General features: G+C 60.9%; 1 protein-coding gene across 2 annotated transcripts in view; it reads right to left on the bottom strand.

Annotated features, from left to right (window-relative positions):
* CACNA2D2 (calcium voltage-gated channel auxiliary subunit alpha2delta 2) overlaps positions 1–17,628 on the bottom strand; it is a 238,634-nt gene that overhangs the window by 3,009 nt on the left and 217,997 nt on the right. For both annotated transcript variants that reach the window (XM_027701077.1, XM_027701076.1), the window contains 28 exons: positions 17,225–17,275; positions 16,952–17,051; positions 15,973–16,131; positions 15,374–15,481; positions 14,599–14,677; positions 14,364–14,413; positions 13,363–13,452; positions 13,091–13,159; positions 12,576–12,650; positions 12,002–12,076; positions 11,789–11,860; positions 11,439–11,510; positions 11,206–11,267; positions 9,271–9,347; positions 5,729–5,789; positions 3,264–3,361; positions 2,967–3,057; positions 2,773–2,835; positions 2,585–2,688; positions 2,397–2,495; positions 2,209–2,303; positions 1,894–1,941; positions 1,520–1,591; positions 1,205–1,357; positions 1,035–1,087; positions 873–928; positions 645–768; positions 39–148 (listed from right to left, as the gene is read on the bottom strand). In XM_027701077.1, the coding sequence (XP_027556878.1) occupies positions 39–148; positions 645–768; positions 873–928; positions 1,035–1,087; positions 1,205–1,357; positions 1,520–1,591; positions 1,894–1,941; positions 2,209–2,303; positions 2,397–2,495; positions 2,585–2,688; positions 2,773–2,835; positions 2,967–3,057; positions 3,264–3,361; positions 5,729–5,789; positions 9,271–9,347; positions 11,206–11,267; positions 11,439–11,510; positions 11,789–11,860; positions 12,002–12,076; positions 12,576–12,650; positions 13,091–13,159; positions 13,363–13,452; positions 14,364–14,413; positions 14,599–14,677; positions 15,374–15,481; positions 15,973–16,131; positions 16,952–17,051; positions 17,225–17,275 (2,366 nt within the window). The remainder of the gene's footprint in view (positions 1–38; positions 149–644; positions 769–872; positions 929–1,034; positions 1,088–1,204; positions 1,358–1,519; positions 1,592–1,893; positions 1,942–2,208; positions 2,304–2,396; positions 2,496–2,584; positions 2,689–2,772; positions 2,836–2,966; positions 3,058–3,263; positions 3,362–5,728; positions 5,790–9,270; positions 9,348–11,205; positions 11,268–11,438; positions 11,511–11,788; positions 11,861–12,001; positions 12,077–12,575; positions 12,651–13,090; positions 13,160–13,362; positions 13,453–14,363; positions 14,414–14,598; positions 14,678–15,373; positions 15,482–15,972; positions 16,132–16,951; positions 17,052–17,224; positions 17,276–17,628) is intronic.

The raw sequence follows: 17,628 nt of genomic DNA, 5'->3' as shown, positions 1-17,628 counted from the left end.
CCACGACACCCCGGTGGGATGCAGCCTCCAAAGGATACCTCTTACCTCTGCCTGCATCAGCTTGACAGACTCACACTGGCTGCAGAGGGGCTTGTCAGCCACCACAAAGAGCAGGTTGGTGTTGGCCAGTCTCTGTGCATGGAAAAGCCTGGGGGTGCGATGGCAGCAGGGACCCCTGTTACCCTGTGCCCTGATCTCTCCCAGTCCCCAGTGCCAGCCCTGCCAGCACATGGGTCTGAGGAGGCTGAGCCAGCCACAGTTTCACTCCTGTCCTCATCCTCTTCCCCATCCCTGTTCCCAACCTCCTCCCTGTCCCCTACCTCATCCCCATCCCTGTCCTTAACCTCATTCTTGTCCCCATTCCCATCTCCACATCCCTCCCCATCCCCATGCCATGGGGTTGCCCAGGGACTCTGATGGGCTTTCAGGGTCCGTGTCCATGTGGAGGAGCCCTGGGGACATCAGCACCTCCAGCACATGGGGACACTACTGCTGCTCTCTGTCCCCCCATCCAGGTACCACAGTCCCCCCAAGTGCTGCATGGCATCTCCTATGGCCCCCACGCGGGCAGGGGTCCTGGCAAAGGCAGGCTGGGGGATGTCCCCAGCCCTGACCAGGGGGTGGGACCGCGGGGACAGACCCACCTGGAGCAGTTGCCGCAGTCGATGATGGCGTTGTAGGTGGCGTTGACGGTGCTGAAGTAGTACTGTGTCTGCTTCATGATGCAGCTCGTCTCCCTGGCCTCCATGCTGTCCCCTGCCACCTCCTCTGTGCCAGCACAACGCCATGGGACAGGGGCCACCAACCCCCCCACCATGCACCCCTGCCACAGCCCCTGCCCACCCCTAGCCCGGGTCTCCCCGGGGACTCACCCGTCTGGAACCAGCTGCTGTAGGTGAGGCTGTACAGGAACTGCTGGAAGAGGGACCTGGGGAAGGAAAGGGTGGCCACATCAGCTGTCCCAACCCCAAGGACACCCCTGTGTCACTCCCCAATGGAAATGGTCCCTGGAGAAGGGACGTGGCAGGACTCACCAGGCTGCAGCCGAAGTCCACCAGGCGAGGCTCAGGAGATCGGCCACGGTGGGCTGTGGGCAAAGAAGAGGGCAGTCGCCAGCAGGTCCCTGTGCAGGGCACTGGGGACATATTCATGGGCCCCCCAGATCACAGACCACCTGGAAGCCACCGGCCCTGTGGGTGCTCACCACGAAGACACCGCGGGGTGCAGCGCCTGTGTTGCTTGGGGCCTCCGGGGCACAGACGGACTGGAAGTCATAGGACTCCTTACGGGTGTAGAAGGAGTTGTTGTAGAGGGCAGACATCAGGTTGGCATCCACTTCGCTGAAGAACTTGCCCACCTGGAATGGGGACACTGAGTCTGCATCCAAAGACCACCTCGACGTGCGACTCCCCCAGTGGGGACTTCAGTGGGGCTGTGTCACGCCACCTGTGGCACGAGCTCAGAGGTCTCAGCTCCCTGCTGGCATCCCACGCTCAGGAGAGCTGCGGGCACCGCTCACCTGGTACCAGTGGTCCTCCTGGTTGGAGAGCACCAGGAAGCCCCCATCGTCGATGAGGACACAGATGAGGTCCTGGGGAAGGAGGGCAGTGTCATCCACCCCAGTCGTGCCCAGGGCAAGGCAGGACAGGCAGGGTGGGGGGTGATGGGCCGTCAGGCAGAGGGCCCAGCACAGTGTCCCCAAGCCTGGGGGGTCCACAGTTCACGGGGCAAGCCCTGGGGCTTCATCGCTGAAAGGTGGGTCAGGGGCTGGCTGAGCTCCAGGAGCAACAGGGGACAGGGTGGGTGCCCAGGCAGGGTGAGCAGGGAACAGGGAGCCCTCCCAGTCACCCTCTACTCTCCCACCAGCTGTCCCCACTCCTGCCCACCACCCACCTTGTTGTTGGCCTCACAGTCCATCTCACAGCTGGTCGAGGGGTCGCACTGTCAACCGAAACCAGGGCAGAGGGACAGGTTAGCAGGATGGTCATCACCCCAGAACTGTCCTCCTGGCCAGAAGGGGACACACGGAGTGGTGTCCCCAGGGGCTGGGGACAGGTGCCCCGAGCAGGGTGATGGGTAGGGCTGTGCAGGAGGAACATGCCAGGTGCAACCACAGGCACCATGTCCCAGCAGTGCTCACCAACAAGCAGAGCTCCCCCCGTCCTGTCCCCATCCCCATTCCCATGCTGTGCCAGCCCCAGGACATACTCGGCGGGCGCCCAGCTGGTCACGGTCTGTCCGGTTGCTCGCCAGGACTTTGAACTTCTCAGCCCAGGCCTCCAGGTCCAGCTTCACCCCCACCACTGGGACAGTGGGGAGACAGGGTGAGCCCTGGCGCTGGAGGGGTTACGAGGACCCCCCCAGCCTGATGTCAGGGCACTCAGCCCCCTGCCTACCTGCTGGCTTCAGAGTCTTGCCCTTGATGCTGAGCTCCACGGCGGTGCTCACCAGGATCCCGATGGTGTTGTTCTCCAGGTCGAGCCCTCGGTAGCCGGCTGTGGAAGGCAGGGGTTGCATCAGGGGATGCATGGAGCCAGCCCCTGGTAGCCTGTGTCACCCCTCGCTGTCCCAAGCTGGCACCCACCATCCCGGTAGGGTGGCTTGAAGATGTAGCCCTTGTTGTCCAGACTCCTTCGGTAGAAGCTGGCGTTGAAGGGCTCTGGTTCCTCCTCCCAGTCATCTGCAGCCCTGGGTGGGAGCAGCCACAGCCATGACTGTCACTGTCACTGCCCAGAAAGAGCAGACAAGTCACCGCGTGGGCTGGACACTCACTTGTTAGGGAAGACACGGGTGATGCCCCCATCAGTGGCTGCGAAGACAGCCAAGAGGCTGTACCTGCAAGGAGAGGGGCCGGGTACGCCCGGCATCAGTGGGGTTTTGCTCTGCCCCTACCTACACAGCCCATCCCAATCCTCCTCTGTTCCAAGAGAGTGCTGCCCATCCCGGGCCACCTCCCCTGCACGTACGTGTTGAGGTCCTGGTTCTTCCAGACCTGCTCCACCAGCTGCTGCGTGATGCCTGTGTCCAGGATCAGGTTGTGCAGGAGGAAGTTGTCGCCTTGAGAGGAAGATGGAGAGCAGGAGGAGGTGAGGGCTGGCCACATGGGGGCCACCCATGCCCCCTCCTCTGCCCCAACATCTCCCCTGCAGCAGCTCCCAGGACCCCAACCTCAGTATAGTTCACCCTGTGCCCCATCTCCCTCTGCATCCCCATCCACCTCCAACCGTCCAGCAGCCTCCCCACCAGCCATCCCGGTTACTCACACTGCTTGGAGTCTGGGGTCACCTTTTCCATGAGGGCAATAAAGTTTTCCAGGAACTCGGTGTTGTTATCCGACAAGTCGAGGTCTTTGCAATACTCTCTGGGGTTTGGGGGACAAGGTTTGTTGTTTGCAGGGATGGAAAAGGCAAGGTCAGTTCTCCCCCGGGGACAGCGGGGTGAGTGCTGGCTGTGCTGCCAGCACCGGAGCTTGCCAGGGACACCATGGTGGTGACGTGCCACCTCTGCTGTGAGTGTCACCCCACCAGGGCAGACGGCTCTGGGCATCTCTGCAGACTGCCCGGCACCCAGTCCCCGCTGCCTGCAGTGCCACCGGTGCAGCGTCACACCAGCCATAGGCTCCGTCACTGCCACGGGCACTGAGGTGCCACCACCTCTGCCAGGGCCAGGATTGATGGATCCCAGTTTGCCTGGAGTGGTACACCACTGAGTCCATCTCTCCCCATACAGCTGGGGCTACTGGTGGGACTGGGTGCCTCTGACACCGTACTTACCTGCGGGGCCAGATGGGCACCGCCGTGCCCACTCTGCCCTGCTCCTGTGGCACCCCGGGGAGTGGGGGCTCCATTGTGGGTATGAGCAGGGGTTTGCCTTGGGAGACTCTACAGCTGCACTGGCAGCACCAGGCAGGCGCTCACAGCCGTACCTGCACCCTTTGCACAGATGGCTGGGTGCTGGGTGAGCCCTGGCAGGTGGAGATGGGTGCTCGCCCATGGGCATTGCTGGCCCCGAGCCCCTCCTGGGATGGGCACCATGGGGGGTGCCGTGTCCCTGCTCCAGTCTGGGACATCCTGAGTGCAGAGTCCCAGCCCCACCGACACCAGGCACAGCTGTAACCTGTTGGTCACCATGAGGCTCTGACCAGGGTGCCAAGAGCCTCCCTTCCTCAGCAGTGTGGCTGTGAACAGTGCCGGGGCGCTCTGGGCCCCCCCCACCTCATGGCCCCTCTGCCAAGCTCCTGACTCTGACAAAAACCTCATTAAGAGGACAAGTGTTGGAGCAGAGGGTGGCAGGGACCATGCCCAGGGGGCAGCTGAAAAACCTGGGGCACCCTGGCCAGCCTGGCCAGGCCCCTCGACCCCTGGTCGGGGGGAGCAGCCACCTAAATATCTACACCGACACGCACAGGTACAGGTACTCACACACCCACGGGGATGGGGATATACGGTTTCTGAAAATTTCCAGTGGCCCGTGGGCACGGCAGCGGCAACGGCAGATCATACAGTCGCCCTGGGTGCTGGGCACCCCCCAGCACATGGCTCCTCCCTGCCACCTGCCCCTGCTGGGCTGCCACCCACCGCAGGAAGGGGGCTCATGGAGCTGCTTTGGGGGCACCGACTTTTCCTGGGGGACCTTGACTTTCACAGCCTGCCTTCCTCTCCAGCTGCACCAACCACAGAGCCCCACGTCCGACACTGACCCCATCACTGCAGCCTGAGCAGGAGAGTCGGGGTGCAGACCCACTCCTGGGCCTCGGGCATCACCTCCCTATCCAACCCCTTAGAGTGCTTACAGGCCAATTTTTCAATAGCAGGGTTTTCCTGTTTCTCATTTATACTCTGCTTTGGCTCCCATGTGTCCTGGACCTCACCGCCACTGCCCCATGCATGGCCTGGGGACCAAGCACTCCACAAAAACCCTGGACTACACAATAACTCTACATTTTGGGCTGGTTTGCCCAGAATTCGTGTAAGTGAGCGATGCCTGCTGTGGGCCGGGAGGGTGGGGGGTACCCACAGGTGGCCTCCATGTACCTCAACCTGCTGCAGTCCCCAAGAGCTGCAATGACAAAACATCCCCTAACAGGGCAGTTAGAGGCTCTAATGACCTATCAGTAGAGAGGTGATGAACTTGTGATGTTAATTAGGGCTGGTCAGGGGTTGCACAGTGGGAAGGGCAGGGTGCTGGCAGAGCCGTGGGGCTCCCCCAGCACCTCGCAGAGGGATGGCTCTTCATTCCTGTTATGTAACAAGACTGGGTGGCATGGCCCAGGGGAGGGGACAGATCTGCCTGTCCCGTGGCCACTACACTGTCCTCATGTCCCCATTCCCACCTTGTGGCCGGCAGCCTGCTGAAACCCCCTGGGCATCCCAAATTTGAGCCAAAACCTATCCTTCCTTCTCCTCCCCACCCCGCAGCCAGCACGACTGTATGATGCCACCGCCGGCCCCTCGCTCGGCGGGGATTTTCAGAAACTATACCTATATATGCACGCGCAGAGCTCGGGCCGCACCGGGTGCATATATAACTGTGTGGGATGCAACCGGGTGGCGGAGCGGGGCCGGGGTCCCGGCGCAGCCCCCTCGGCCGAGCGGGCACACGACACACACAGCCACGGGGCACGGGGAGGGGGGACAAGGCACGATGAGGCGAGGATGGGGGGCGATGGTGGGGTCGGCAGCGGGGCCGGGGCGGATGCACACCTCGGCAAGCGCACACGCAAAGCTACCTGGGAGCAATGAACACATGTCCCTCCGACTCAAAGCTGTTGGGCAGCAGGTATTCAAAATCTGCAACAGAAAGGGAAGGTTATCCGGCGGGGAGCGGGGGAAGGGGACGCCGGGGGGCCAGGAGGGAGAGAGACGGACAGAGAGAGAGAGGGGGGAGGGAATCGGGAAAAAAAAAAAGGCATTTGCTGCTTTTGGTAACAAGAGAGGAAGGAAAAGGCCGTTCTGCTGTTGCTGGCACCGCACGGGAAGGAAGGTTATAGCCAAATCAGGAGAGGTTTGCCCATCTCGGCTCGAATTTGCTCGGTCGCGGGCTGAAGGCGCGCGGTCGCGTACGCGCGGCCGGTGGCGTGTACGCAGGGACACACAGACACACACACATATATATATGTGCGCACATGTATATATATGCATGTTTGGGAGGGCGGGGGGGACGTCTCTCTCTCGGGGAAGGGGTGGTGGGCAAGGGCAGGGAACCACATGCTGCGCTCCTGGCCGAGGAGGATCACCAGAACACTCGGTTGTCGGGAGAAAAAAAATAAAGGAGTTTTCAGGCATCGACATGGCCAGAGGGGAACCTTGCCGAGGACAGTCCAACCAGAGGCTCCCGCCCTGCGCAGGGCCGTGCAATGCGCTAATGGGCTCCACCGCCAGGCACCGGTGCCCCTCCCTCCCCGGGGCGGTGGGACCCCAACGGGGACGGGGTGCACGCTCGCCCGCCAGCGCACCCTGCTCTAACAGAGGGTGCAGCCCAGCAGGTTTGGGGGGGCTCCTGGGAGTGCCCTCGGCAGAGGGGCAGCGGATGTGGCCCTCAGCTCGTGGGGGCGAGCCGGGTTAGGGGGTGCATCGAGGGGTGCTATGGGACATTCCGGGGACAATATCCCCCCCTGGCGGGCACCGCCACCCCCTCGCCCTCCCGCCGGCTCCTGGTGCATTGCACGGCACAGCCAGAGGTTGGACTGTTGCTCTCCGAGGGCTGTAGGCAGGGGCTGGGTACAAGCCGATGAGAGGAAGAGGAAGAGGAGAAGGAAAGGAGTACAAAACACTCGTACTTGGTCCATCAGCATTGCCATCACAGGGGCGCCGGGAGGAGGCAACTCAAGGCTGATAGAACAGGGCTGAGGTTGACACTTCCACCTCCCTGCTGTCCTGCCCGCCTGACCCTGTCCCCCGTGTCCCTCCCTGCGCTGCTGTGGACCCCACAGCCATCCCCCTGCCCGTGCCAGGAGCGGGTGCTGCCGGGCAGGCTGCCGGCGGGCACTGCATGTGGGACAGAGCGTGCTGGTGGGTCCCCCGGGGACCGTGTGTGTTGGGTGTCCCCTGGCCCACCACGGGGCTGTGGGGGAGCTGTGGGTCCAGCCTCACATTGCAGGGACATGGGCCAAATCCTGCCCGTGTTGCATGGGTGACATCCCACTCCACTGTGGTACTGGCCCAAGGCACCTCCTGCCTGCCTCGGTGGGACTTTGGGATCAAATTTGGCTGCTCCCAAGGGCACAGACAGTACCAAGACACTGCGGCTGCCAGGGGCTTCATGCCATGCTAGGCCCCAGGGCAGGGGGGATGGCCACTGAGCAGCCGTGGGGGCAGGCAGTGCAGCACCCCTGGGCTCAGCCACCCCGTGTCCTCACAGGGTCAGGCTTGCTGTCACCTATGCAGCTGGGCAGCGTTGCCCCAGGGTGGTCCCATCCCCACCTCCACAGAGGGTTTCTGCTTGGAGGACTGCCCCAAAAAAGCCTGTCCCAGAGGGTGATGGCAGTGGAGGACTGGGTTCCCCAGCTGCCCTTTGTCTCTGTCACCTTTGGGTACCCACCCCACAGCCCCCCTCACCCTGCACAGCCCTATCCCTTTCAGGTTGAGTTGTCTTAGGGAGGAGGAAGCAGAGGAGCCGGGAGAGGGGGAGAAGGAGCTGGAGGAGACGAGCAGGGGAGAAGGAGCAAGAAGGGGCTGCAGTGGGGGAGGAAGAGCAGGGCATCCAACTAGCTACAAAAAAACCTCGTGGATCGAAAACGGCAGTTTCATACGAGATCGGCTCTGGGACAAGATCGAACCAGGTTTGGGAGTGATGCACAGGGAGGGAGTGGGGATTTTCGTGACAAAGCTCTCATGAACAGAACAAGACATGTTGCTTTCAAATAAAGGGGGAACTGGAGGAGAGGAGGAGGAGGAGAAGGAGGAGGAGGGAGGAAGGGCGAGTTGGTGGCGGTTTGCGGGTTCGGCGTGGCAAACGGGCAGGGAGATGGGCAAGCAGGGGGCTGGGGGGGACTGGACACGGGGCAGGGGACGGGGTGGTGAAGGTGAGTGGTCTGAGACTGAAAATACTTGCCCTTGATGTTTGGTACTGTGTGAATCCACCATAGAGAGAAAGCAAGAAAAACAACAAACAAAAAAACAACAAACAAAAAAAAAAGGGGTTGGGTGGAAAGGAGGAAGGGGGGCACAAACAATATTTTATTCAATCGACGTTTGAATAAAAATATTGTGTATCATAATCATACCAAAAGGAAACCTCTTGCAAAAAACGACATGAAGAAAACAGAAGAAAAACCCAGTAACAGAAGGAAAAGAAAAGGCCACGGTGAAATAAGAACAAAAAAATGCAAAGATATAACTAGAGAAATATATAGATATATATTCAATACTCCAAAGGAAAATGAGAGTCAGTAGCAAACAGTTGCAACAGTCTTGATATCAAAATGTCCTCACTGAGGGGGCATGCACGGCACAGTGGGCAGAGCTGGGGAGGACGGGGGGATCCCCCCTCCCGGGGATGGGGACAGCCTGGCCTCGTCCCTGCAGGGACACGGGGCTCCTGCCCATGGATGGAGGGGGTGGCAGGGGCTGGATCTGGAGCAGGGCTGGGGTCGAGCCACCGGGGTGGCTGAGGGGGAGAAATAGGGGGAACCGGAGGGGAGAGGGCAAGGGTCCGGTTCTCTCACGGGGGAGAGGGTCCCCGGGAGCAGCGTGGACCTGAGGTGGGAAAAAGGCTTGGGGGTCAGAGGAGAGAGAAAGAGAGAGAAAGGGGGGGCCAGGCTAACACACATGTACACAGATTAATTCCAAACAAAAATTGAAACTAACCGAAACCGAACTCATAAAAAGAATAAATGGCTTAAACCAAAACCAAAGAATCGTAATAAACCAAAGGAAATTAAAGAGATCCATGCAAACTTTCCCAGGCTCACAAATTAACTGGCTGCTACAGCGTCCTCCCTCGTCCCCAGGAGGCGAACAGGCAGCACATCCCTGCCTGCGCCAGCAGCGCCTGCCTGCAGCCCAGGGCTGGGGTTTTGGGGTGCAAAGCATAAGGACCAAACCCTGGCACCCCGGGGCACCCCAGGCAGGCAGCTCGCTTTCCCTCTGTGCGCTCACCTCTACTCACGCCTCTCTTATTTCTAACTCTGCTCTTTTTTTTTGTCTCTCACAGTGATCCCTCTCTCTTTTCGCAAGTCTTTGCTTTGTGTTTCTCCCCCTGACAGCCGCGGGCTGGTGTGGGGTGAGCGGGGGTGCAAGAGGGCAGCGGGGAGAGCCAGGGGCTACTTACACTTCACTTGCAGGATCTGGTCGCTGAGGTTGGCCTGGATGTAGTAGGTGCTGTAGGGAGGCAGAACCAGCCCCAGGCTGTGGAGAGGGAGAGCAGACACGTGGTGTAAGGCTTTAGAGCCACCCAGAATCCTTGGCCAGCTCCCAGTCCCTGCCTGGCACCCCCTGGCAGCAGCTCATCCCAGCTGACGGCAGGCAGCAGCCCCACTGGCCTCTTGCACAGCCCGCTGAATCCTTTTCTCCGAGAACTGCAGCCAGCACTGTCCTGGGGCATCCAGGGTCATCCCCACAGCACCCAGGGTTGTCCTGGGGGATCCAGGAGCACACAGGACCAGTGGCTCCCAGGGTCACCCCCAGCACACCTATTGCCATCCTGGGGTAGCCAAGTTCATCCCCAGAGCACCCATGGCCATTCCCAGAACACGTAGGATCAGAGCCTTCCTGAGGGCCCCCCTGAGCACAGAAGGTGGCATGCCTGTCCAGCCAGAGCTGAGATGGGCAGGATGTGCCAGCTCAGGAACCGAGGGAGATGTATGTGGAAGAGGAACATGACACCCCTGTGAGGGAGGAAGGCAGGAAGAGACACAGCCCTCGAAAGAAAGGACAAAACCTTCCCAGAGGGAAGAAACCAATGACAACCATTATGCAGGCACCTGGAGTCAGGTGAGCCAGGAAGGAGAGGGGCCCACCAGCCAGGAGTCTGGCATGCACGGTGTGGGACAGTGCTGGGAAAGGAGGTGGCAGGAAGTGGTGCTGGAGCTGCTGAACCCACAAGGCAAGCTGACAGAGGGAACTGGGCTCTTCAGTGGCAGCTGCAGCGGCCAGTGGCCTTTGGTGATAGTGTCTGTGCCAGGTGTTGCCAGGGATAAGCTGGTGAGGGCCACGTTCCTGACTTTCATCGGATGTTACACCTGCACCAGAGCCACTGGGATATGGACTTCCTCCCCCAAACACCCCTCCAGCTCATCCTGTCTGCACTGGGCAGCATGGTCTGAGCATTGCAGCAAGCATGGCAGAGGTAGTGGCCCCCAAAAAGTACGTCAGAGGTGATGGCATCCCAAACCACAGGTGTCAGGGGGAGGGTGGTGACTTTTTTCTGTTCCATGTTGGTGGCACCCCGTGCTGATGGTATCCCAGGGAAACTCAGGGAACATCCCTGTCGCAGAGCAGAGCCATGGGAGCGCAGGGCCCCCAGCAGCACCTTTTGCCCTACAAATGAACCTGCAGCCCTGGCCACAGCTGTGTCACCCCGTATCATTGTCCCCTCCTGCACTGTGCCGCTCAGTTCCAGAGGGGTAACACCATGGGGTACAGGACTGGAGCTGCATGGGGGACACCTGGCAGTGTTGGAAGGTGGCTCTGACCCTTGCCAGCTCCTCCTGAGCTGGGTGGTGGTGAGGAGGAGGAGGGTACAGTGGGCAACAGCAGGACCACATGGCTCCTCACAGGATGAAGGCAATGTGAGCTGCACAGCACAGAAATGATGATAGTGGGGTCTTTCTTACACATCTGCTGGCTCAAACTGGTGCAAACTGGGTGATAAATGCAGCGCTTTGCTCTCTTCTGCCTCTGTGGCCACTGCTTGTTCTGTGGGGTGGGCACCTGTCACTGTCACCCACCCTAGAGCAGGCAGGGACTTGTGTGAGCCCCTGGCTGGGTAGGCAGGTAGTGGCACGGGTATCCCTTGTTTAGCCCCTTGCACACCAGCCATGCAGCCTGTCTAGAGCCCTGAGGACTGTGTTCCAGCTCCACAGTGCCAGACAGCACTCCCAGCACTGCATGCAATGATGTGACCGTGCATTTGCAACCCTGCAGCTCACAGGACAAGTCCCTGGTGGCCTCAGGGATGTTGGGAGCTGCAAGCACGAGCCCCCAGCCCTGTGTGCTGGGTCCAGCCGGAGCAGGGCAGTGTGGGTGCACTGGCAGCAACACCCACCTGTAGTTGGTGCTTTTGATGGGAGCCCACGTGTAAGTCCGGAACACCTCGTCGATGTATTGCTGTGGGTCAGAGGGAGCCAGTCAGGCCTGTGTGGTGCCAGGACCTGCTGGCACGGTGACACGGGGCCCTGGCTCTGAGCTCTGAGCCCAGTGCCAGACACAGCCCAACACAGCCTGCCACTTCAGCACAGCAGAAGTTTTGGCTACGACCCCCTTCCCCTGTAGCATTACCTCATCCACGGACTTGATGAGGGTCTTGATGAACCTCTGCCCGTCATTCCCATCAATCATGCTTCTCCGGATCTGGGGGATACAGAGGAGGCAACTGAGGGCCACAGAGCCTGTGGGCACCCATGCCAGTGGGGTGGCAGTGAGGACCCGTGGGGTGCACGGGTGAGCAGCCTGGGGAGTCATCATGCTGGCACCCAGGGGACAATGACCCAGCTGCTGTCCCCACTGTTTGCCAGGGCCCTTAGGATGAGGCACTCCTTAGGCCAGGTTGGAGGGGCTGAGTGCCCTTTGCAACCACAGACTGGGGGGGGTCCAGCCTGTACCCCAAAAGCTGCCCCTGGTCTGCTCACCTCCTCCTTGTTTTCATCCTCCAGCTCAGCGTCCAGGAAGTCCAGTGTCACCGGCTCTCGGAAATTGATGATCTGCAGGCAGAAAGGGAGAGCCAGGGAAGGGCTCAGGGCTCCCACAGCTGCTGCTGAGTCCAGACAAACTCATCACAAATCCCACAATTAGCTCCTAAGGACCCTGGGAAGCCGTGTGTCCCTCAGGGGCCCTCTCCTCACCTGGGGCTGCAGGTTGGGGTGCAGCAGGACGTAGCCGTTCAGGTCGATGGCGAACACGTAACCATTTGCCCCCAGCTGTGAGAGGACAGGAGGAGGGATGAGGCTGGTCAGTCGGCTCTGTGGTACGGCCTCCTGTGCTGTGCCGTGCCAGGCTGGTGTGATCACTCTCACCTCTGCAGGCAGAGCTCACCCAGTATCAACCCTGGAGCTCAGCCTATTCTATCCATCTCTTTCTATTCTCAGGCCAATGGAATCTCTCACTCCTGGGGTGAGATTTTGGCTCTGGATTTCTCCCACTGCTCCCTTCCCCCGGCCAGTAAGGTTTATTCCCTGCTGACCCTGCAAGACTTTTGGCAGTGCTCTGGGGCCCAGAGCATCACCCAGCTACGATTCCTGCTCGCCTGCCTGTCCCGGTCCCTGCCTGCACTCATGGCTCCTACACCCTGCTACTGCCAGCGCTGTTGGAGGTGTTTTGGGGTGCCTGGGGGCACAGCTTGGGGCTTCCATCAGAGGGATTCCACACCAGGATTGGGCAGTGCAGGACAGGGACAGAGGGGAAGGGGCCTCCACGCACGTTGTATCGCGGGGTCAGCCTCTTGATGTCGTTGAGAGCCACATCGATCCCCATCACGCCCAGGATGAGCTGGTTCTGCAAGGAAGCGCAGGGAGGGAGGTGGGTGGCAGCAGGGCTGTCACCTGCCACCTCCAGCAAGGGGACAGGGAAACAGGAGGATGAACATCTCCCTCTGGGGTTGTGTAGGTCAGATTTGGATACTGCAGGGGCACAGGGTGGGACGTGCCAGCCCCCCAGCAGCCCCCCAAGGGACACTGCACCCCACACAGTCTTGCAGCTGCCAGCTGTCCCCACTGAACTGGGAGAGCTAACCAAGGCCATTCTGGGTCACAGGGATGGCAGTCATCCCCAGTCTCACCCTAGAGAGGGGGTGCTGAGCAGGCAGCACCCCAGGGGTGCCAGTGCCCCCTGCACCATAGCCATGCACCCAGCATTGGGGCACCTTCCCCACCCTGCAGCAGCCCTGCACCAGGTGTCCCAGTGCAGCCAGGGTGGTGGCAGCCACAGCCTCCTACCTTCCTGTCACTGCTGTCCTCGGTCAGGTTGAACACCGGCAGTGTGCCCGTCACCACCAGTCCCAGCCCCTGCAAAAGCACAGAAGGGTGTCCCATGTCCCCTCACCAGCCTCAGGACCCAGGTGGCAGCAGAGGGGGGTTGCCCCCCTGACAAGGGAGATGGGGGCATGTTCTCTGTGGGATCCCGGAGCTGATGTCCTCACCCACATATACCTGGGGGCTGTGCAGGACCCTGAGGGTCCCTCCCTGCACCCCAGGGTGGGGGTCCTTACCAGAGCATCCTGGTAGACGTTGGTCCACTGAACCTGCTTGGCTCTGTTCCCAGCCAGGACCATGGGTCTGCCCAGCACATCCAGGTACTCCTGCAGGGACACAGGGCAAGGGAAAGGATGACATGGGAGCCAAACGTCTCCTTGCTCCAATGCAGTGACATCTTTTCCCTGTGCACACCCCAGGGGTTATCAGCAGGGTGCTTGGTGAGGCCCCCAGCTGCAGGCTGACCTAGGGGAGGGGGCTCAGAAGCTACCAAACCCAGGGGTATTGGCTCCAGCTGGGACCCCAACAGGCCCATCATGATGCAAACAAGGGGCTGCTCATCATCAGCTGTGCATGGGCAGGGCAGGAGCTCCCCAGGCAGTGCCAGCCAGAGCCCCCCATCTCCCAGCCATCCCTGGGGCTGGGCTTGCTCCCTCATGCCAGGATCACATGGCTGCTGTCTCCACCAGCCTTTTGGGATCTTCTGCTGGGGCAGGTTTCCCTTATCCTGGCCCACCTTGGCAAGGCAGACCTCTGGGCAGTGAGGCAGCTCTCATGCCACAATGCCAGCCCTGCCCTGAGGGCTGCCTTGCCTGGGGACCCTCACCACCTGCCCACCATGGCACCTCGTGTGCATCCCATAAAGAAAAGGGGCAGGAAAGGGGCAGTGGGATGGGGTGTGGGACAGACACAACTGGCTCTGCTGAGGGGGCTGCGTCTGGGGCTGGCCCTGCCCACGCTCAGCTCTGCTCTGTGCTGATTAACACCTGATGTTTCATAATTAGTCACTCAAAAGGCAGCAGGTCCGTGGGGAGCTGCAGAAGATGAATTACTTATTTCAATAGCGCAGGGCCTGGCTGAGGGCTCGGCTCGGCTCCCCAGCTCGCTGCCACGCTCGCTGCCAGCCTTTGGGCTCTCCACAGTGGGGCTGGGGCTGCCTGAACTTGCCCCCAGGCAGGGCACCCCGGGGGGGCAGCTCTGCCTGCCTGCCCCCCGCCCGCAAGCCCACTCCCCATACCTGCGTGTTGATGCGGATGGCGCCGATGGAAGGGATTTCAAAGTAGTAACCTTGGAAAAGAAAGAGGAAGGCAGCTGGAGATCCAGCTGTCTGCAGTCCAGCAGTCTGGCTGTCCTGCTGTCCATCCCTCCAGGGCTGCAGCCAGTGCTTTGCCAGAAGCATCACGCACTGGAGCAGATGGGTGAGCCCCGCACCCTGCAGCCCCCTGTGCCTGTTGGGTGCCAGCCCCGCTCACCTTTGTTGGCACAGGCCATCCACTGCAGTGGGGTCACGTCGTAGTTGTGCTGCCCGACGGAGAAGGTGAAGACCCGCACCTGTGGCAGAGTGTGGCAGGGAGGGCCATTTGCTGGGCACCTTCCACACTCTGTGTTCCCAGACAACAGCAGCCTCCCCAGGGACAGCGTGGCACTGCCTGCCTTGGCCTGCAGACTGTGCTGCCCATAGACAAGTACAGGTGGGCGAGAGACTCCTGGGTATGCTGGCTGTGCTGGTAGCAAAGGAGCCTCCATCTCCTTGCCTGGTCCAGGCCAGTCCTGTCCCTCAGCATCACTGCACTGGCCCAAGCCACCTATGCCAGTGGTCCGCATGCTGGGGCATCGCTGCTCCCAGAGGGGTCTGTGCTCTCTGAGGGTGCTACAAGGACCAGAATCCCCCAACCACACAAGTTTTCCAGGTCCTGGGTGGCAATGGGGACCTTCCTGCTGGTTTGTCTCCCTGCCAGCAGCCCTGTCCCCACACTTGGGGTGTGCTCCCTCTGGGGCCAGTATTCAGGGAGCCCAGCAGCCTCATTCCCTCCCTAGCATCTCACAGGGTTCCTACTCCCGTGCCTCCTGCACTCCAAGGTGAGAGCTGGATATAAACCCATTTCCAGGGCAGTGGCACGGTGCAGGAGCAGGCTGGTGGGGACGGAGGGTGGTGATGAGGCAAACGAAGCAGGAGCCAGCAATGGAGCGGGGGCAGCTGTCTCCCTCCCTGGCCCCAGCCCAGCACACGAACCCACAGCCCCTCACCGTCTTGTTGGGCCAATTGTACTTCTCAAAGACATCCTGCACCCGGTCCTCGCCGCCGTCCGTGAACATCATGATCATCTTGTTGCAGTTGGCACGTGTGATGTTGGACTGTGGGGCAGAGACAGCACCTGGGGCCGGACCCAGAGCCAGCGGCACCGGGCACGAGGCTGGATGTGGCCAGGAGGGCTGGCCTCAACCCATCTCTTTTCCCAGCCCTCTTCTCCAGGGTGAGGGTGGCCAGGATGAAAGGGCAGGAAGAGGGACGCTGTCAGCTGGGGAATGATGTTGTGCCTATTGCTGCTTGGCACCCAACAGCACCATTCCTCTTTATTTTGCCTCTGGCATGGCTGCTGGCTGGATCTGGCCCCTCTGACCAGCCCTGTTAACCTTGAATAACCCAGAGGGGCAGCAGCTCCAGCAAAACCTCAGCTACAGCATGCTGGGAGGTGGGATGTCTCCCCCAGCATTGAGGACGAGGAGCCTTCTGCACAAAGAAGCCCCAGGCATAGGGAAGCATCCAGGTACTCAGAGCTCTCCCTTTGCCCTCAGCACCCATGGGTTCACTCTGCCCCCAGCCCCCAGCCCAGCCCCCAGCTCACATTCTGCAGCTGGTCGAAGGCGTACTCAAAGCCAGCCTTGTAGTCGGTCGTGCCCTTGGCCACCATCCCCTGCACGTCCTCCTTGAACACCTTCTTGTTCCGGATGTTGGCCTGCACCAGGTGCTTGAAGCACGACACTGGTTTTGCCTTCTCATTGAACTGGGAGGCAAAATGGAGGGGAGTGGGTCACAGAAAGGGGATGGGGCAGATCCCAGCAGGCACAAGCCACACGTCGCCAACGGGAGGCTGGAGCATCCTCTGTCCCACATCCCAGGGAGGGTTGATGCTGAGATCAAGCCTAGCTTGGGCTAAATCCAGCACTGAGTTGCCCAGTGTGGGTGCTGGCAGTGGGTGCTGCCAGTGAGGGGTCACCTGCACCCTCACGTCTGCAGGACCCCCCAGCCTTGTGCAAGCAGCCGTGCAAGCCTTGTGCAAGCAGCCTCACTGTGCTGTCACTGGGAGCAGGTGCTGCCTCTGGCTTATGGCTTCATTTGCTGGCAATTGGGCCCATTCATTAAGGGAGCAGCGATCCAGCTCACGGAGCCAGGCCAGACACGTTAATTAGCACTGGCGTGCTGGTGGCCAGACAGGGGAGGGCGGGCACGGGCTGGGCACCCGGCGATGCACAGATGTGGTGGCACAGCCGCTGTGCTGCGTGAGGTCACGAGCTGGTGACACAGCCCCGGGGTGCAAGGTGTCACTGGCTGGTGACGGACAGGAGGTGGCTGATTGGGATTGCCCCAAAAGCATCTCTGCCACATGCCCATGATGGGGGCAGCTTTTGCTTGCCACCACACACAGCCAAGCCCTGAGCAAACTTTTCCTTGCTTATGTGCAGCTGGGTGGTTAAGAAGACAAAACATGGCATTTCTCTCTGCAGAGCCCTTAGCCAGGTGGGTCTGGGGGCAAAGGGCTCCTGTGGCGGGGAGCTGGGAGATGCCTGGGGGTACAGCCCAGATGCTCTCCCCATGGCACTCACCGAGGCCACGTTGACATAGTCATCGTCCGAGAGGGTGTCCAGCATCTCATAAACTGAGGTCTTCATCAGCTTGAGGGTGAGGCCACTTACGCTGCCGCTCCTGGCAGGAGACAGGGGTGCTGGGGGCTCAGCAGGGAGGGGGCGCAGGGCTCCCCACCAGCGCTGTCCCAGCGCAGCTTCCCTGGGGCCACTGGTGGGACAGTGGCACCCTGGCAAGCTGTGTCCCCATCCTGGCCTGGCTCAGCCCAGCCACGGCCCCCACTGTGTACTCACACATCCACAATGATGACCATGTCCTTTGGGGAGGAGGCACCTTGGATGTACCTGTGGGGTACAGAGGGAGCTCAGCAGGGTCGACTCATTCTGGGGGAGTTCCCGACCCTTCTGGGCGCAGCCCAAGAGCAAAGCTCTGCCAGGGCACAAGCAGCTGGGGGTCTGTGCCAAGAGTGCCCACGCACCCAGGGCTGCAGTGACCCCGTGGTGAGGAGCAGGGACAAGGTGGCAGTGGGCAGGTGGAGGCGAGGACATGGCTTGGTGTGGAGCAGCAGACGGCCAGTGACCCGCTGCTCCGTACCGTACCAGCCTAATGAGCTCTAAATGCTAAACTCTTCCATCATCGCAGGCCCTTTTCTGCGTGCTGATTATGCTGACACACACATCCATATTAAGATGCTATT

This window comes from Neopelma chrysocephalum, unplaced genomic scaffold, assembly GCF_003984885.1.
Source record: "Neopelma chrysocephalum unplaced genomic scaffold, ASM398488v2 Primary Assembly neopelma1_147, whole genome shotgun sequence".
NCBI lineage: Eukaryota > Metazoa > Chordata > Aves > Passeriformes > Pipridae > Neopelma > Neopelma chrysocephalum.
Note: the sequence above shows the minus strand (reverse complement) of the source record. Positions and strands in the feature narration are given on the sequence as shown.